General features: G+C 38.7%; 1 protein-coding gene across 5 annotated transcripts in view; it reads right to left on the bottom strand.

Annotated features, from left to right (window-relative positions):
• apba1a (amyloid beta (A4) precursor protein-binding, family A, member 1a) overlaps positions 1-21,533 on the bottom strand; it is a 40,088-nt gene that overhangs the window by 8,827 nt on the left and 9,728 nt on the right. For 3 of the 5 annotated variants that reach the window (XM_056745475.1, XM_056745478.1, XM_056745472.1), the window contains exons 2-6: positions 17,280-17,450; positions 4,909-6,577; positions 1,537-1,647; positions 413-452; positions 149-294 (exon numbers count right to left, since the gene is read on the bottom strand). In XM_056745475.1, coding sequence (XP_056601453.1) covers positions 149-294; positions 413-452; positions 1,537-1,647; positions 4,909-6,498 — 1,887 coding nt within the window. In that variant the 5' untranslated portion in view covers positions 6,499-6,577; positions 17,280-17,450. The remainder of the gene's footprint in view (positions 1-148; positions 295-412; positions 453-1,536; positions 1,648-4,908; positions 6,578-17,279; positions 17,451-21,533) is intronic. The other 2 variants (XM_056745476.1, XM_056745477.1) reach the window with 1 other exon arrangement.

The following is a 21,533-nucleotide window of genomic DNA, read 5'->3' as shown; positions in this document are numbered from 1 at the left end:
TATTTGAAAAACGCACACTTCCGCCACAATGTATCCTAGGAATGAAACACTTGCGCAGTAAACATTATTTATGCATATTCTGAAGCAAATGCCGTGGAAGGTTCACATGTTGAAAGAAGCTGGGCTTTATGGGATGGTTTCACCTTACCTTAATGCGACCCACAGCCTCCTGGGCCTGCATCATGCGCACGTTTTTAGAGGGCGTCTTGTCGGAGAGCAGCTGGGTGGATCCCAAGTAGTTAGCAGCAAAGATAATACCATCTATGAGATCCTCTGGATCACAAGGTCCTGGCACTGAGAGATGAGAGAGAAACACCCTACATCATTTTAAAACAATATATAATGTACTCAACTTGGCAATTATAATGAACTACATTTTGCAGAAACCAAATAAGCTCAGTGACAATCTCACCTTCCACATATGTTGGAAATGAAGCAAGACTTTTCTTTGACTGCAAATACAAGAAAAAAAGCAAGCAGTTACTATACGCTGTAAACATAAAACGGCAATATTCCAGCAAATGGGGTGCCAGAAATACATATAACATTTATGTACAAAAAAAATTTGTGTGTTATTTTACACCCCACATGTAAATTTGTAGTCTATTTCTATAAATCTGACATGTTCAAAAATTCTGTAAAATAAAACAGTAAAATTTCATAATGTTACAGTGTTTTTACAGTGTAGGTTTGGCATTTGCATGTCACTTACATTATCTTATATAAAAATATATATTATTCTTACATATAGCATATTGAACTGTGTATATTTTCTAAAGCCAGTAAATACTGTTTATTTATTTATACATTTTTTCTTTTAGGATTTTCGTATTTAATCATTTTTATTGTACATTTCATATTCCAACACCCAATATTTTAAAATCAAAACCTTTATATCAAAATGTAAAAAAAATAGCATTACTATTTTTTTATTATTTATCATGGGTCAATTCAAGTTAAAATTACCCATACAAATACATTATATAATGTATATAAAGCCCAGAACAAACTTGAAAAGAAAAGAACACTGGAAGTAATAAATGAGATACATTTCTTGTGTTTTTTTGTGCTAGTTAGCTGTACTTATCGAGTTATTATGGCTTAAATCAAAACAAACCAACTGCAGTTTGATTGATATTAATTGAAATAGACAATACAATTTTTGAAAACTTAATTATTTTAGTTATATCAATTTAGAAATCAAACTCTTAAAATTTTTGTTATAGCATCTGTCCAATAGATTTTTTCCTCACCAAAAGCGTAACCCCAGCCATATGGCTAAATCCCTGTTAAACTAATAGTACGGCAAAGGAGAAATACACCATTTAAAATTTTAATCTGTTCCAATTTATCTACTTAAACGGTATGTTAGATAATTTATAACAGCTTTTAAATCACACTGAGCACACACTGTGCCTGAAGTCTAATTCTGTGGCCATCAATGTTCGCCATCTAAGCATAGTATTCCCAACACTAATAAAGAACCATCCAATTTTAGTTGATCGCATTTCAAAGGCTTTATTGACAACCCCCTACCTCTTTACTGGCTGGAGACGGAGACTCAAAGCTGTCACTCCCCTCTTGTGAAGGCAGGTGACGACTGGAGGACTCCGCCCCCTGCGGGGAGGTGGAGCCAGAGCCTGGAGACTAGAGAAAAGAGGACATTAATATTTCATGCGTTACAATCTTTTGTGAATACCTGAGAAATACAAGCAACTACATACAGTATATGAATGAATGCAATATATTCTGTGACATTGAGAGATGTATCATAATCATAACAATATCAAATGACAGAACAGCATTTAAAGTTTGAAAGCAAAGAAAAATGGGTGAAACAAAAGAGAGTAATAAAATGAAAAGACACTGTGCATGCATTTTATACTTTAGGAAAGTACTGAATATTGTCAGAGGGATTTAAATGACTGTTGTTGGCAGTGGGTTTAGAGAACACGTCAAAAAAAGCCAAGAAATCTCCACAGAGAAGAACAAAAAAGATTCTTTAGCACAACAGATTTGCTCATTTCAGCCTAGATGCATAACTGGTTCTAAAGTAAGACTCTTGTCTCAGAAGAGGCCACGTCTGAATCATAGAACAAGTGACTCATACCCTTAAAATCTAGTAGGAAGCAGGACCCAATTATATTAAAAGATATTGCTCTTGATTGTCATAACATACAGTATAAAGTAAACCATATAACACAATGCCATAAAAAAAATTCACATTATACATACAAATACAGATTTTTGTTATTCTACAAATTCTTTAAACACAAAATGATATCGAAACCCTTAACTCAACTCCTCACCTCATCACCATGGCGATGATCTACCTGATACATCCAAAAGTTTTCCATATTAACGCTTCTGAAAGATCAGATAAAAAAGGCAAATAGAGGAGCAGATGTTGTTCTCTGGACACACAGAAGTCTCACTTCTTCTCTTGTCAAAAGCAGATTCGGTCACAAATGGCCCTAGACAACAAGGTAGGACACAGCTCCGGTTACATCACTACCTGGGAAAACTGTTCCTGGAACAGTTGCCCTCAAACGTCACAGTGACCTGGTCCAAGATCAAACAGCTACACAACTTCACATAGCACCGAAATTTGTGCTAGCACTAATAAACGTATTATTACATTAGAGTGACTATAAGTTATTCATACATTTTTCATATTCTGTCCTCGACACACCAAACACACTTAACGTGAACTATACAACGTACCACTTATTGTAAATAAGTAGTGCGAAGTGCCTTAAGCATTAATGCAGGCCAGTTTCTTCTTCTCTGGTGTTATATGAACCTTACTGAATTATTTACAGGCCGTTTCTTTCTGTGTCTCCCGACTGCACTAAATAAATCATTTTGTGGAGGGGAAAATAACAAGCTTCCAACAAATCGTCAAATTCTGAGAACAACAGCAAATGACAGCCGGCATCACAACACTGATCTAAGTTAAGCAGATCTTTAATGGGAATTGCGGTACATCAAGAAGTCTAAAGAGGCTTCTGGAGATGAACAATTGTATAAAACTCAAAGTTGAAATCTATCTCTAGCACCTACTGAGAACGGAAGGCAGAAAGGAGAAGAAAAGCATGTACGCTCATCGAAAGAAAAGTTTTAAAGGGATAGTTTATAAAAAGGTCAATTCATAATTTATTCACCTCATGTCATAGCAAACCTCTGTAGAAGACAAAAGAAGATCCAAAAAAGATTGGACCCCATTGACTTGGCACAAAACCACTAAGACTTTTCTTAAATATCTTCTTCCAAAAAATGAAAGAATTGTGTACAGGGTTTAAATGACACAAGTGAATTATTGAAAGAATTTTCGTTTTTGGGTGAACGATCCCTTTAGGGTAAAACAAAAGCATCTTTAAGTATTATAAAAAAATGTGTAGTTCAGATAACTTTTTTGTGTTTTCCTTGTATAAAAAACTATAGTGTAACTACATGTTTAAAAAAAGTAAAGCAAAAGAAAATCCAGTTCTAACCCGGTTTAACTAATCTGGGACATAGGCATAAAGCATGAATCTGCACAATCATTTACAAACGTAGCTGTAGTTGCGGCACGCGGTGGCTTGTGTCTCGTTTAAAAGCCATTGGGTGTTTTCAATTCAAGTGCAATTGTTTCTCTTTTTCTCTAAATGGCACAGAGAAGTTCTTCTCGTCAGAGAGGGAAAAGCCCCCGTTCCCAAAGAACAGCCTGTAAATGAAGCCCTGTGCTCACGAATGCTTTACAGACAAACAATGGTGATTAATTAACCCCGCTGAAATAGGCGACGGAGGAGTCTGGTTTTTAATGCGTACCGTGGAAAAAGTTGCTGTTTGTTCAGCGAGACAGAGCGTGTGTGTTTTCGTAATTTGTCGGTACAACGTCACTGATTCAGCCATGATTGATCGACTACGATTATGCAGCTCGGAATCTATTAATTATGCAAATGAACAAAAGAAAAGATATCAAAGATCTCAACCACACGGTGTGAGACGATAGCATTAAGTCAATACTAACCGTGGGTGGACTTGAATGACATCTACTCATTATTTAATAAAAGGGTTATACTCATCTAGGCTAGTGGGGGGACAAAAGAGGATATCTAAAAAATGTAAGAAGTGTGAAATAAGTAGAAAACATTTTCTTTATTTTACTCATGAAGTGCTCATCTACTTCTCCTTAGACTGGATGTGTTGGGAATGAGGAAAGCTCAATTTGCACGCTCGTGCAGCTTTCACGGAATACAGATGAGGCCTTCAGGCCGGGGATAAGGAGAGCCGTTCTATGAGTGCGAGCCGTCTTAATTTCCCGCCGACATGCAATTTGTCGGTCGCAGTGACAGGCACCACTCATGAGAGAGAGACTGGCGTGTGCCATCCTCCTCTCCAGAAAAGAACAGTGATAGATGAGTGAAGTCACGAGCGGGGAAAGATGCGATTGGCCATGTGAGGAAAACAACAAAGTAATTGTGTGTCTTCCCTCAGAGATTTCTGTCAGTAATCTGTTGCACCTGCTACACAGATTTAACAATGCACCGTGTTACAGCGTAAATATAATAAAGATATAACATAAATTCAAGCTTTTCAAATTGAATGGAATTTTAAATTGTTGAATTATTATTATTGTCCAACTTTTTCAATAGGCAAAAACTAAATTACAAATCAATTCAACTTTTATGCCATACAGAATAAACAACATCAAACTGGAATCATTTTGGGTTTAAAAATTTAAACAAAGTAAACAATAAACAAGTCTACATGCAAAATACACCACCAGCCAAAAGTTACAAAAAGGTTATCGATTAAAACAAAAGTAAACAAAAATAATTAAAAACAGCGACAAAACAGTAGACCTGGTAAAAAAACATAAACTCAAGCAAATGTGACATTTTACACATAACGGCTCATACTCACATCGCCTCCTAGAGACGGCTGTAGGTCAGATTCTGCTGTGGGACTCAGGTCTTGTCTCATTACCCAGATGGGTTCTTTGGGCTCGTCTGGCGTGTAGGGCGAGCGAACCGTCCTTGTCTTCACCTCCTCTATTGCCTCTTTGATGTCTTTAATAGCTAGTGAGATCGCGTCTCTCTTGTCACGACTGCTCTTTACTGTTCCCGACTCCTCTGAGGGGCTTTTAAGGGGCTGCTCCCTGCCCTCTCCATCACCCTCTTGCTCTGGGGGTTTGATCTCCTCCGTTTGACCATGGGACTGGTGTTCAGACTCGCGCCAGTCTTCTTCCTCCTCCCCGTCTTTGTCTAGACCCATGGCAACACGCTCCAGGCTTTGCGAGCTAAGACTCTCCTTCACCTCCGCCACAATCTGGTCAATGTCCTCGTCCTGCTCGCAGCTATCCACACGGGGGTAGGGGGCGAACTCTGCTTCCTTCTCCGGGCTGTCCGACTCCCCATCAGATCGCTCATCGTAGTGGTGGAGCCTGGAACCGACAGCCTCCTGCTGCTGGTACAAGTCGCGCTCGAAGAGTCTAAATTCCGCTTTTCTTTGCTGAGGCGTCTGACCCTCAGCTTTGGTTGAGGGGGCGTCTGATATCTCTTCATAAACGTGCTCCTGGACGGAGTATTCAGTGTAAGGTTCAGAGTAGGGCTCATCTTCTGTTGCTCCACCCTCGCAGGGCTCTCCTGCTCCGTCGGGGTTGCGGTACATGGGTTGAGTGTAAACATAATTGGAGTAGTTGGGATTTAGCGTCTCTGCATCGCGACTGTGTGGTCTCTCTGCATTGGGTAGGGGCTCTCGAGGTAGCGGCGGAGGCTGAGGTGGGTACTGGGGCTGGGGGTAAGCTGGACCACCATGCTGTTGCTCCGATTCGGCACTTTCCGTGTACTCCTCTGCTTCAGGGCGAAGCGGGATGCCGTACGTACTTTCGTCCTCTGGCTCGGCTTCCATGGCCATGACCGCATCTCCTTCTGCTCGGTCGGTGTGGTTGTGGAAGCCACTCTCAGTACTTGCAGATCGGGCCAGCACGCTGCCTTCTTCCCCGTCATCCTCCTCAGCATCCTCCGGTTCTTGGGCCGACGGCAAAGGCTGCGTAGGGGAGCTGAGACTCTGTTCCCTGTGCTGTTCGACCCTTTCCGCATCTCTCTGCTGCCTTTCCCGCTGCCTCTGTCTCTGTTGCTGCGCCCGTAGCCGGGCCTCGTTGTCCCCCTGTCTGCGGTAACGTGTCACTGCGGGTCTCGGTATGGGCTGCTGGTCCGCACTGCCTTCTTCAGTCTGCCTCCTCGCAGCACGTGTGCGGTTCGTTCCTCCGTTAGATCCCTCATACCTACGGTAGCGCTGAGCCCCCTGCTGTTGGGACTGGGAGTGGTTATTCTCTGTACCGTGATTGCTGTGGTGGTTACGGGTTCGACCAGATCGGGAGCTGCCATCTCCATTGTCATGGCGTCTACGGTGGGATGAGGGAGGCTGCTGGCCTTCAGGCCCCCTGCGCTCCAGATCGGCCTCAGCCGCCTCTCTTAATTCATGGACAGGTGGCGCCTCCTGGTGGCTCATGGTTGGGACTGGAGAGGGCCTACACACAGAGCATTCCTTCACCCAGACTGGGCTCCACTTAGTTCAGCTCAAACAAAACCTGCAGTAAATGTAAACAAAAATAGACATTAGCTTTAAAACAGCGGTTTGTTACATAGCCAGTTGTATTCCCATTGCATAGTATTTGCATTGTATTTTGTATCAAGTATCTGTCTTTAGTGAGAGCTCATGACACCTCCCCATTCAAAATCTAGAAATGGGAAAGGGGTCTTAAAACTCTTAAACGTCCTATTTTAGTCATTTTTGGTAACTTCAGCCAGCTGAGATGGGTATCATAGTGTGTCAAAAGTAATAATACAAAAACATTGATAGGCCGTGTGAGTTGGGCAGATTATCATTTCAAACTATAGTCATGTGAGATGACCTACTAAAAGTACACATTGATGTCTTCACATCCCAAGCTCCTGAGGGGAATTCTGTGCATTCGGTACAGGCAAATGACAGCACTATCATCTATTCTAGACCTTCTAGATGCGACCTACTTCCATCCTCGCAAGAGCACAAAACCATCATCAACAAAAGAGGAGGGGCTTAAAAAGATCAAATAGTTAATTAATGAAGTCTAGTTTGTCCAAACTTTTTGAAAGATCTGCAAAGTTTTGGCATGCATACTGTTATTGACGGCACAGTAAACCCTCACTTTGACGTGTTCCTTCTTAAATTTCACTTTGGTAATAAATTTCATGACAACTACTTACATACTTCGAATCGTCTGTTATGCACAATGCTTGTACTGTCATCCACATTGCATGGGTGTCTAATATTTGTGAGGATATTTAATTTTCACAATAAAAGCAAATGATGTTTTGATGTTTTTCGGCATCTTGTATCTAATTATTTAGAGCTTCCTCAAGATTGTGACTAGTCGACTATAAAAGTTGCCAAAAATGATGTTAGAAAAATGCATTTCTGTACAGTATTTGCTTTTAATGACCTCTATATTGGATTTAACCATCATTATATGTGATGTATGGGATAAAATGGAGTAAACGCTAAAAAAGCTAATTATAGAGTATCATGGAATATGGGCTTAATATACAAATAAATAAATCAAATACATAACAAATGTAAATGTTGGGCACTTGTGTTTTCATTCAGACAACCCACTAGTCGTTTGTTAAAGTAGATAGTTTTGTGCATCCTAACTGATAAACAGTGGATGTTTCAATATTTGACGGCCCAAATGTCATTAATAAATACCAAACTTTTGACATTTCTGGAGCATCTCCACTTGTGATGGTTGACATTTTGCGGCAGACGCTAAAAAAAAGCGAAGAATTAGCTGCTCTTTCATTCACTGCCTGACTGCTCGCCCGGATGATCAACAGTGTGTCTGAGCCTCACATCTCAACCCGAAGGGAAGAGCAGAGAGGCGATGGAAGTACAAAACAGTGCACAGCACACTAACAACATCCACGGCAAACCTGATATCTGTTTCCATGCATGACGATATGTGGCATGTTGGTAGAGATATCATGTCAGAAAGAAGTCACACAGTTTTTGTTCCTGTAAGGTGGGATCAAAAGCGACAGTGTGCATATAGACGCATCAGAAGGCAGCAGTAATTGGTCTAGACGTAACAAAGTGGTGGAACGCCAGAGGACGTTAAAATGACAGTCTGGGCACCCCCACCCGCTCGACATTTCATTGCTCATTAAAGTGTCAGTTGCGTTTCATTTACTGTAATTATCAACCCAGTCTCATATGCTTCTCCTAAAATTACATTTTAGAAATACAAAAAGTAAATCAGACAATATTTAAAAATACGTTAAGACTTTGTAATGAATTACATAGGTAAAATAATCTGGATAATCAGGATTTGATTTTGACAGAAATGTTTGAGTTGATACTGAGACCTTCAATAATATTGATATTTGATTGCAGAATTGACAAATCTGAGCTTGTGGGATTGTTGAGATGTCTTCTGAAACTCTAATGGAGACATTTCTGTGTCTTAGTCTCATCAGAAATATATGAGACGCAAAAGACAAGTTTCCATTACTTCAATTAAAAACACTGATATAGAAGAGAAATAAATCAGATATTTAAGACACCTCATCTGTCATTTTTCTTTCATATAGACACCAGAGAGCCTCTGAAAATGAATGTGTTTTTACACACGTTCACATCTTTGAAGTAAATTACAGTCTATTGGCTATTGAAGAATAATATTTCCCATTGAGAGCCTCTGCAAAAAAATCCCCTTCCTCGGCCTGATAAAAACGTAAAAAATCTGCAAAAATATCTTCTCGGGAAAACGTCCGACACCTCCCATCTGTAAGCAACTGACTCACCCGGGCTCCTTCCTGGAGACATCCCAAGGAGATGAGAGAGAGTATTATTGGCATTGGTGAGTCAGATGAATCAATCAACAGAGTGACAGACCTAACAATGTGAACTCAGGGGGCGACTGTTTTCCATTATTGATTCTGCACGCACATCATCTCAGAGTCACAGGGTAACTCCTCCCTCCAGCAAAAACAGATCTCTTTAAGAGTATGCCAGCATTTTAAGAAAATATTAAAAAAAAGTAACAACCAGCACATTGCAAACAAAACAGCTTCGTACTTTTAAGGAAAACCTATTATCAACGTATTTTCAACACAGAACAAACCTACTGCACTGTATAGGGCTAAGGTGTGCTTTGCCAACACCTGCAGATACTATGCAAATGAGATTTCTAAAATAGCTCCATGAAAAGGTAATATCAGCTCTGAGTAAATCGTGAGCTCAAATGAGCAGGCCGTGATACCTCCCCTGAGCTGCAATGAGACAAGGAGAAACAGAACTGGACCGATAAAGATGATGAAGGTCACAGATAAAGGTGGGAAATCTCGGGCACGTTACATAAAGGGTGCAAATAAGGAGGAACACTGTGTCATTTTCCATCTGCCTGATTCGTTCTCGCACACATCGATTTTCTCACACATCGAGTCTTCAGCTTGTGAGGAGCAGGTTTAATCAGAGGCTGTTCACAGAAACCAGCAGAGGTCTCACTCGTTGGCCTACCCACAAGACAGCATGTTGTCTACTGCATGTGTGGAGATATGGGATAATGCAAAAATCTTATTCTTAATTACTGTCATTGTTTTGTTCCAGTTTCTGTTCGTCTTTCCAATGGTGGATTTGTTTGGATGTTTGAAAGTTTGTCTGGTTATGCATAAATTCCAAATTCAGAAAAAATAATCAGCCATTTAAACAAGAGTTGTCAAAGGATTGAACATATACAACAACAGAGAATACTTAATTATGTGATATTGTTTAGAGGGATAATTCCTCATTAAAGTTCTTTCCACATTTGTTTTCTATGATGTCATTCAAAACCTCAATATGAATCTTTTCTTCTGTGAAACACAGGTTTTGTGTCCATACAATGGAAGTCAATGCAGGCAAGGTATATTTTGTGTTCTGAAGAAGAAAGAATGTCATATACAGTAGTTTTGAATGACAAGAGGATATATTTTTGGGTGAACAATCCATTACACCAATCCAACACCCAGCAATTTACAATATCAATAATGATAATGGTTTCTTCACAATTGCAACTTGTCGCTTTGTTTGGAGGAAACATGCTGCATGCTGTGTATAGTTTTTGTCTTTAAACATAGAGTAGCAAAAGAAGAGGAGGAAACTGATGAGTTGGCATATTTACCACCCTCTGCTCTGAAAAGATTTATAGGTGCAGGTCCTGTACACGGGAGATTAGACAAACTGAGCAGATATGTTCACTTATAGACACCCACAGCTGAGCAGATACTGTCTGCAGGGCTGTCAGAGAGTGTGAGGTCAGGAAGACCTGCTGACAAAGATACACAGCTGCTCTGTTGCAAAAACATTGCACTATAGGGCCTGTTATTCTGCTGCAGATAGAGCAATAAATAAACCGATGTATCAAGATCACTGATGCCCTTAAAGGAACAGTTCAAGTCTCGCACACGCATTTCAGCATGTTCAGGCGCAGGCTCGCCACACCTTGTATTTCTAACGGTGAGAAATATGGGGATAACTCGTCCCGCTATATAAAATGAATGGACTAGGCAAATGAAATGTGAAGATGAACAAAACGCATCTCTTACAGGATTACGTTCACGTTTGATCAGGGTGCATCAAAGATTTTATCCGTCTTCACAGCGCTGACCATCACAACCAACATAGACAGCGCATGAACGTAATGACCAATCAGAAGTTTAGATTGGTAACTGGCGTAGATGAGTTTTGTTGCGGCTCGCTCGCAAAGAGCAAATATGATCCGTCAGACGACCATTTACGTTATTATAACGTGAGTTTGATGGATTCTGTTTCATCCTTTATAAAGCGAAATTATAGTTAATGACTGCTTTCCGCTCGCTTTCTGTTTATTCCCAGATTAAATAAACGTTTCTTTGAAACATATGACATGATCAAATTAATTTAGACTTCAGTCTTAAAGAGACAGTTCTCTCAAAGATTAAAATTCTGTCATCATTGAATCGTTAATCATCATTGAACCCTCAGATTGTTCCAAACCTTTATAAATGTCTTTGTTTTGCTAAACACAAAGGAATATATTTGGAAGATTGTCAGTAACCAAACTGTCAGGATCCTGTTCTTCCTATTCTAAATTTTCGTGCCTTGTGGACAGGGTCATGACAGTACCATGTCTTCCGTGTGTGTCTCGTCTTATATGGAGACACGTGGTGGTATGTTTTGACATTTCGCCTCATGTCCTCCTGTCTTTCGTTTAGCTCCGCCCCCTTTCTTCATTCTTCGTTAGTGCCCCATTAGTGTTTCAACTCCCTCACATGTCCCATTATCTTCCTGCTAGTTTCCATTTAATGTTAAGTCTTGTCACATGCCCGTTACCGTCCCTGTCCTATTATCCATCATTAGTTTTCCGCTTTTTAAGTCCAGTTTAAATTCCCAGTCCTGGTCGGTTTATCGTTCCATATTGTACCATCCGTACCCGTATTTGTAAATTCCCCTTGTGCATTTGTCTTCCTGTGGATTATTTGTTCATGTTCCTTCCCTTTTCGTGTTGACCTTATTATTTTGGATGATTCATTGTGTTCGTTTCATTCCCCTTGTGGGAAGTTATTGGTTTAAACTCCATATTATTTATCATGTTTTTCCCCCATCGAGGGTGTTTGTTTTCGTGTTTTATAATAAAGTCTTTTTGGTTAACCCTTCAACTACGTGCATTTGGGTTCTGCCCACCGACCCTGACACAAACAGGTCTCATCCCCCATTTACTACCACAGGAATGGTATTTGTAATCAATGGGGATGAGATCTGTTTGTTTTTGTCTTTATCATTTATGTCTAATGTATAACTTGCACTTTAAATTACGATTAAATACAATCATGGCAAATATGACACATTTGACCAGCATTAAACAGTATGCTGCTGCAGTTTAAAGATGGCTTTTGTTGATGTTAATAACAATTTACTGTCTACAGTTTGTCATTATTCTTATTGGTGGAAAAACTGATTAAATATAAGTATTTGAAGACAATGCATAAAATATATAAAACTAGTTATTGTATTTGAATTAATCTTTTATCAGATCAACCAATTTACAATTTGTATTTGTGCTGGTCAATCAAAAGCAAAATTAAAGTTTGATTTCAACCAATGACTCCGCTTAAGTTTTAATCTTTGACATGTTCTCATTGAGTCAGGTTTAAAGATATCAAGGTTATATTTTCACAGAATGTTATGTGGAATGATTTTATGTAAAAAAACGCAAATCAGCAAAAATTTGAAAATCTCAAGTAAACTAGATTCAGACTTTAGAAGCAGCATAACATCACATCTAATGATCTAGAACAAATTCAAGTGTGCTTTAAAAATAACTAATGAATCACCAATGAATATTTAATGACTACATAACTTAATTCTTCAAAAAATAATTAACATACCTTTTTTTAGCTGCTCTAGCAGATGTTACCACATACACAGAATTGTTTGATATCATAGCCACAGAAGGATGCCCACATCTTAAAGGTACAATTACTTATTTTTTGTGACATAAATGCAATATAATATACATAACAATGTCTTCAGAGGTGTATAAAGACCTTTATTATCTTTATTATTTTGTTTCTTAGAATGCGCTATTTCTATCTACATACACGGTGGGTCCTCTTGTATGAAATTCGCAATGTTGTCTCTTAAGCAGCCCTAAACGGACAAACTGCCCCACAGAGCACATTTCAGAAATACATGAAGTCCCGTGTCAGCCACCGTAGTGGGTCTAAGGGGAGGGGCTAGATGCAGCTAAATTTCATACACTGGACCTTTAGTACATGTTATGGAAACCTTCGACATGCCTCGTTGCTCTCCCACCTTTCTAATAACGAAGCATTTTACTGTGACCAAAACTAGCGTGTGCATGAAAAATCGAATCATTTAGCTGAATTAAAGTTTTTCTATTTGCAACAAAACATGAGAATCTCAGACTATACAATTAGTCACAGCTTCTCTTTAGACACAATGACCGAATTATCAGCATTAGCATCTCAATGCAGACAGTCAAAACAGATTTGCTCAATGGGCTCCTCAAGGCTGGAAGTGAATTAGAGCTGTAATTCCAACCAATATAAAACCAGTGTGACTTTGAATAAGCTTATCAAAAACATCACTTTACGTGTGCAACCTACACAAGTTGCTTCTGATTGACTCTTTTACTCCGATTGCTTATTACACAAGCATGCACTAAAAAGCACACAAATACACAGCCAACATTGAATAATTTCTCTAACCGGATTACCACTGCCAGATTTAACTGATGTAGTATTGGCAGACGTGGTTGGTGGAGGAGAGTAAGGGATGGGCGTTGGCAGAGCGAGGGAGAGAGAGAATGCATAATGCACAATAGCACTTTCAGTATTCTATCAATGGTAGACTGTGTTTGGGTGCGACGTGCCATTAAAGGTTTGTATCTGGTCATACAAGAACATTCAAACCAGTCAAACTCATCACCAATTGATTTACTGATTCAGGCTTATTATGGCGCATCGCATTTACAATGACAGATGGCATCACGCTACCACACAAAACGATGTCAGCTGATTTAAAATGTGCTGTATTTAGCAAGCCAAATGAATGAACAGAACCGACTGTCACATCACTGCTGCCATGAACCTACAACATCACGTATCATTTCTCACCTAATACATTCTAATAGGCACAATTATGATTGTAAAATGCATTTTATTCCATTTAGATTTCCCAAAGCGGCGATCTATTAAAATGACAGGGTTCTCCTTCATTTCAACTGGTGTCTTGGGAGACTTTAAGAAAAGACACAAATAACGACATATTAGCATACATCTCTAATGCGCCCAATCAATGGTATGGATCTATCCTCCCCCACCCACTCACGTCTGCCTCCGGCAAATCAAATTTGACCTGCAACTCACTGTAACCAGATCAGCCAATAAAAACCCTCGCAGCATCTGAAATAATTTGATTTGGCAGAATAATGAGGGACGATGTTACGGTGACTCAGTAGGTCAAGGACACGATGGTTTCTTCAGAACTTCTATTGCGATTTGGAGAAAGCTGCCTACTTGCAGCAACAAGAATGCATTTTCATCCGTACAATCCCTTGTTATTGGATTTAAAGGCTTAATCGGTGTTCAGCGGGTGTAAACATTACAAAATTAAGACGCTTTCTGTCATGAACATTACACGGCTGAAGAGAAATGTTTATTTTTTTCAGAATATGCCAACATTATTTTTGCTGCACCTCTCTATTATTTAACATTTCTGGAGAGCTGGTAAGACCTTATTAATCCTCCCCACACTCTGGATTTACAGTAGTTTTTACTCAGTTATACAGCCTTCAGTACACACGGGAAAGGTCACTTCTTTGGTCAGGTCCCCCTATAAACCCATAATCCCCCCCCACACTTTTCTCTGTTCACTGGTTTATTCTATTTCTCTTTTTTTGCTTAACACCCGCAGCCCCTGTCACCTTGGGAACCAATGTAAAACAAACTGCAATTTTTTGTTTCAACTAGAGATATCGATAGAGACAAAAGTTATGGATTGCAGCTTTAATGTTCAGTCTTGAAACGTGTTGAATGATTTCAAAATTTAAGGGATTTATTGATCAAAGCATGTGATCAAACAGACAGGATATTTGCCTGGTAGATTCTGAAGATACATCAAGTACAATACTCCCATATACTGTATACAGTATACGAGGCAGGGAGCTGAGCCAGATCAAGAACCCAAGATATTATAAACTCTTAGGATTTATTTGACCTGTTCTAAGTAAGCAACCAATCAAAACAGCATAACAACCGGCTAGAAATATTAACAGCAACCATTTAAAAAAACCTTATAACATGTTAATAATACAATTACTTGTAACAGCAGCTGCATAGCAACGCCCTGGCAACCACCTAAAACCCCATCAATGTGGTAGAGCTTTTGACAGAAATCAACACTTCCAATTATTCATAAGGCCTACTTCTCTAGTTATCTAAAAATGATTTGACTACAGACACTTTATATCGTTTAAGGCATGGGTTCTCAACCTTTTTGACTCCGAGGCCCCCCCATTGTATTCAGCAAAATTTAAAGGCCCTCCTCTACCCAATGTCTTCCCAATAACATATTTTAGATTTTAACGTTAACTGGATTTTCTTATTCATTGTAAAAATGTCTAAATATTAATAATGTCTTGTTTTTTAAGTCTAATTTTAAAATATAGGTCATCTCTGAGTCCCTGTTGGAAGTAGGCTGTGCCCCCACTTATGGGGCCCAGCCCCCCTGTTAAAAACCACTGGTTTATGGAAATTGAAGCAACAATTTTAAAATCCACCAATAAACAAATTCCCGTTTTTCCTTGATCAGCAGCTGAATCTCATGTGACTTTTTCATGTGACCTAATTTTCGATGTCAAATCACACACTCCATAATGCTCCTTGACAAGTGCATATCCCATCTTGAGATGAAACCTTTCAGCCTTTAAAGTAAATTATATAAAATTCAATATATATATAATGTGTATAAATAATACATGTATAGTCATCTTTCAGGATCTGCTGCATTTAAACCTTTTAAAGCTCTTATACACTAAAGGTTTGCTCAGTAGGAATTCAGAGAAGTGCGAAAGATGAAAATAAAATAATGACACAAACCCTCCAGTGAAAAGCAAATGGTTGCTCACAAGACCTGATGTAATTGAGTTAAGTGTCTATACCCCTCTTATGAAAATGGTATGTTCTGTATACTCACTATTTATACCACACAACAATGCACAGCTGTTGCAATGACAAAAAAAGGATAGAAAGAAATGACACTATCTTGCAGACAATATATCTCCTCTCTACGCAGAGTGGAAATCAGAAGGGTAAGAATCAAATCCAGAAGCAATCTCATAGAGCAGATTAATAAATAGAAGGAAGAAACAGCATGTGTCTGGTGATACTATTCACAGACTCTCATAAGAAACTGCATTTACTTGGTTGAAATGTAGTGACTGCAGCAATAAGCTTAACAAGTTTTTTGTGTGTATGTATCATTATTAATGCACACTGAAAAGAATGTCTTCTTTTCAGACCGTTAGTCAATAAATCCTCATTCAGCACTGCAGGTGTGATCAAGGTCACGGGTACTTTGAAATGAACCCACCTGAGTGCTTATGAACAACCTGCTTGCTCACAAAAACATTTCAAGCCATTTCAGATTCAGATTGATTTTACACCTATATTGCCGTTACCCGGACTAGGGCAGTAGATTAATTGCGATTAATAAAAAAGTTTGTGTTCACATGATATATATCTGTGTACTGTGCATAATAATTTATTTATTTATACATACACATATACATCCATGCATATATTTAAGAAAAATCTAAAAATTAATAAACATTTATATATAATTTAAATTATTGGTACAAATAAATAAATACATGTTAATATTTCCTAAATATGTATACATGTGTACATGTTTGTATTTATAAATACAAAATGAATATGCACAGTACATAGACATATATTATTTAAACACAAACTTTTATTCTGGATGCGATAATAATCGTTTGACAGCCCTTATTTTAACCCCAAAACACACCCAAAATATAAAATTCTGTTATCATTTACTCACCCCCGAGTTATCCAAATCCGTATAAATTTCTTTCTTCTGATGAACACAGAAAAATATATTTGTATGAACAGTTCTTGGACCCCATAGACTTTCATAGTAGTCAAAAGTGGGTAGTCATTCAGTGGTGGCCAAGAACTGCTTGGGTTCATCATAACAAAGAAAATTATACAGATTAGAAACAACTTGCGGGTGAGTTACTGATGACAGAATTTATATTTTTGGCTGAACCGCTCCTTTAAGACCTCAAAGAAAACTCTAGGAGCGCAAGCTCACTGATGTATGGAATGCATACAAATCATCAACTTAAGAAAAAGTTTCTACCCCAGTGGGAAATTTCCCATTAGAAGGTATTTAGGACATTATTTCTTCACTTCATGTGGTGTTAAAAAGCACAGATTCAAGCAGATTTTACTCAAGCAGTGGAGGAGAAAGCTTTCTTTGAAGTTTCTACTATAAACTGTCAGGAAGACGCTGAAAATGTTCTCTCTCTCTCTCTCTCTCTCTCTCTAAAGTCCATCTGTTCACTTTGCACTTTTAAACCCTTGAGCTTTCGCGTACGGTAAGAGTGAGATACGAGAACGTCTACAGAGAATCTGAGGACTTGAGATATTTGATCTGTCAGATACAGTGTGACAGGTGCTCACCTCCCAGGCTCATCTATCTTTAGGGATAAAGGATGGATGGCAGTAACTGGGTAGAGAGATATGTGGAGGTAGATGTGCTTGTGGTTCCTCCCCTGATCTGGAGGCAGGAGAAGGGGGATGAAGAAGCTCAGCTCCAAGTTGGCGCAGGGTCAGACGGAGCCTAACATTTCACTGTGAACACAGAGAATATGCGAAGATGCATTTTTATATTTCACATGTATACTTGAGATAAATTGCTCAAGAAAGGCATAAAAAGTAAATTCAATCTAACTGATATGCAGAACAGACTGAAAATACAACGATTATTTGTGATGTCAAATAGGATTTGTTCCTGCATTTTCTATTTCTTTATGTTGAACAAAAGGAGAAATGTGCAAAATATATTGCTCTGTGTTCGACAGAATAAAAGCCTATGAGTTTCGAACAATGTGAAGGTTGACACAATTTCAATTTTAAGATCAAATATTCCTTTAAGAGTTTCATCCAATCTTTCGAAAACAGATCTGGTTAGAGGGAAAAATGCAAATAGTAAGATACAGCTCTAAAAATAGCTGATGATGTGCACTCAGACACAACACTAAAACGGCATCTTCCACAATTAATGATGCACAAGGTGGTCACAAGTTGAACTGAAAAGCGTGGTAAACTTCGGCATGCGCCTGAAGCACCCTCATGTTTCCCTCATGCAGAATGAAAAGCGTAAAGGACCGGCTGCGTCTACAATCGAATCCACAGTCACACCAAACTGTCAAAGCAATCAAGAATGCAGGAGACATGCGGGGAATTTTTCAGACGCTGATCCTAAAAGCCGACATTGCTCATGATACTTTTAAGGTAAATCCCGAAATGATCAAACAGATAGCTTGAAGTGCTTTTAACATGTGTTCTGCATCCCATTTCATATTTACGAAAGGTTAAAGTGGTCATTTGTGATCATTTGGAATATTTTGCTGCCCAGTTATTTGATTTATTATGTATTTTACTATATACAGTTGTGTTCAAAATTATTCAACCCCCACTGAAATTGATTGTTTTGGTCGGTTTGACATTGATTATGATCATTCAGTCATCCTGCTTACAATTAAATCAAAGAGGCACGTGTAGGTCAGACAAATATAACATAACATTTATAATGAAATAACCACAAATGTCTTTTCTGAGCTCACATCATTATCAGTTTTATTCAACCCCCAAGTGACATTCAATCTTAGTACTTAGTACAACATCCTTTTACAGTTATAACAGCTTTTAAACGTGAAGCATAGCTTGACACAAGTGTCTTGCAGCGATCTACGGGTATCTTCGCCCATTCATCATGGGCAAAAGCCTCCAGTTCAGTCACATTCTTAGGCTTGCACACTGCAACTGCTTTCTTTAAGTCCCACCAGAGGTTCTCAATCGGATTTAAGTCTGCTGACTGTGATGGCCACTTCAAAATGTTCCAGCCTTTAATCTGCAACCATGCTCTATTGGACTTGGAGGTATGCTTGGGATCATTGTCCTGTTGAAAGATCCAACGTCTTCCAAGCCTCAGGTTTGTGACGGACTGCATCACATTGTCATCCAATATCTCCTGGTACTGAAGAGAATTCATGGAACCTTGCACACGCTGAAGCTTCCCAGTACCTGCAGAAGCATAACAGCCCCAAAGCATGATTGACCCCCCGCCATGCTTCACAGTAGGCAAGGTGTTCTTTTCTTCATAGGCCTTGTTCTTCCTCCTCCAAACATAGCGTCGATCCATGGGCCCAAACAGTTCTAATTTTGTTTCATCAGTCGACAGAACACTATCCCAAAACTTCTGTGGTTTGTCCACATGACTTTTGGTATACTGCAGTCGACTCTTCTTATTCTTTGGGGACAGCAAGGGGGTGCGCCTGGGAGTTCTGGCATGGAGGCTTTCATTACGCAGGGTGCGCCGTATTGTCTGAGCAGAAACTTCAGTACCCACATCTGACAAATCTTTTCGCAGTTCCTCAGCAGTCACACAGGGACTTTTCTCCACTCTACGCTTCAGGTAGCGCACAGCAGTCGAAGTCAGCATCTTCTTTCTGCCACGACCAGGTAGCGTTTCAACAGTGCCCTTTGCCTTGAATTTGCGAATGATGCTTCCTATGGTGTCTCTTGGTATGTTTAACATCTTTGCAATCTTCTTATAGCCATTGCCCTTCCTGTGAAGAGTAATCACCTGTTCTCTTGTCTTCCTGGACCATTCTCTTGACCTCACCATGTTTGTAACCACACCAGTAAATGTCTAGAAGGAGCTGAGTATCACAGTCATTTTAAAGCTGCCTAATTGGTGCTTATTAGGCTTTATTGCTGCTCCCTGATATCCACAGGTGTCAATACCTGATTGAAAACACTTCATTGAACCTCTGTTCTTCAGAGTGGTAGTCTTTAAGGGGTTGAATAATTATGTCAATGAAGAATTCACAAAAGAAACATTTAATACTGTATTACAAAACTAATTGATGTCATTTTAGTTGCATATGGTTCTTTAAGAAGTCCTTGTAGGATTTCATTCTGAATACAATTACAAATGTACACTAAATTCCCTAAAACCATTTACAGCATTGGGGGTTGAATAATTTTGAACACAACTGTATTTTACATATCGCCGTCATCCTTCCAAAACTTTGTATCTTCATATTTTGTGATTTTTATTTGTTGTCATAAATCATTAATGTTATTATTCAACCTATATGTTTGTCACTCACTTTTTGGAAATATCTAACCATCAAAAAGTCAACTATGTTTTAATTGAATAAAAACTGTGTTTTCAGTATTTTTTTCCATTTCCCGAAAAACATCCCCGAATTTTGGACATATGAGGCTTCAGAAGGAGAGCGACGATATGTGATTGTGCTTTTGCAGTGATTCGTGATTCATGATTCATCATAGCATATAATCGTACGTCAAGATTCTAGATCTAGTCCCACAAGGAACAAGCCACATGTCATTACAATTGAGCCCTCGAGCGAGGCACTTAATGTTATGCTTGGGGGGATAGTTTGTGTAGTCATTTTGTTTGGATAAGAGCATCTCCTTTCAAAATATACAGATGGGGGTGGACGATTTGACTTGAAATCAAAAAAAGATTTTAGGTTGATTAAGATTTATGAAAAATGATTTTGTTTCTTTTATTATTATTATTCTTTTTTTGCATTGCCTTTTTGGCCTCACAGTTTACAGACTAGGGCTGTGTCTGAAACTGCCCCCTGTCTATATAGTGCACCATATTGGGTGTCCGCCATTTTGTTGTGGTGTCCGAAACCTGAGTGCACTACTTCATTCCCTACATTTGTTCACTCTTTATTACCCACGATGCACTCTGATTTTGATAGTGTTGATTTATTTTAAATATATGAAGTAAAAGTGGCCAATAGTTGTTTGGTTCTCTTTATTAAAAACTTGTACAAAAATGTGGCAAATAAGGTGAATATTAACTCTACCATTTATTAAGCTATCCATGAAGCCACACAGGGGTAATATAACCGTTATGTCTAATGTCTGCGACAGTACTGTCAGACGCAGGTTATATTATGTCATCGTCCGAAATCGTTCACTCATTTCCATTCGCTTCTTCCCCATATCCACTATACTCAGATGTCATTCCCTTAATAATGTAGGGAATAGTGAAGGAGTGAGCAAGGGAGCGGTTTCAGACACAGCATAGGTTTATACTTTATGATCAAGTAAAGGTTGGCTATTTTTCTAGTGAAAGAGTGCATTTCTTATTTTAGTTATTTAGAAAACTATCAACAGAAAAACAAACTATGGTTATTTATTTTAATTGGCAAAATTTCTTCTGCTACTGAAGATGTGAACATTATTGAACGTGTCGTATCTTTTACCATATAATGCTTTAGGCACACAGATCTGTTTAACAATTTCATTTGTAGTAAAATAAAAATGGTATTCAATCTACCCAAAAACGTTTACTAAAGCAAAACAATGGTGAATATAGCAAAGAAAGAAAGAAATAACACACTAGTATAAGAAAGAATGCGCCGTAGTGGATGTAGGCGTTCTTCACAATTAAATGAATCATATAACACGGCTAAAACGAATATTATCGTTTGTTTTACATGTTATGCAATGTGTAAACAGGATTTAAGTTTCAAAAACGCTGTATTTTCCAACTGTGCATGTGTGTATCTCCTCTTTGCTCCGCCTCTCTGAAACGCGCAGATCTTTTACAAAGCCCATCGCTCTGAAAAGCGAGGTGTGCTATGATTGGCCAGTAAAACCAAT

Source organism: Triplophysa dalaica, chromosome 4 (genome assembly GCF_015846415.1).
Source record: "Triplophysa dalaica isolate WHDGS20190420 chromosome 4, ASM1584641v1, whole genome shotgun sequence".
Lineage (NCBI taxonomy): Eukaryota > Metazoa > Chordata > Actinopteri > Cypriniformes > Nemacheilidae > Triplophysa > Triplophysa dalaica.
The sequence above is the reverse complement of the archived record's forward strand: the minus strand, read 5'-3'. Positions and strand labels throughout refer to the sequence as shown.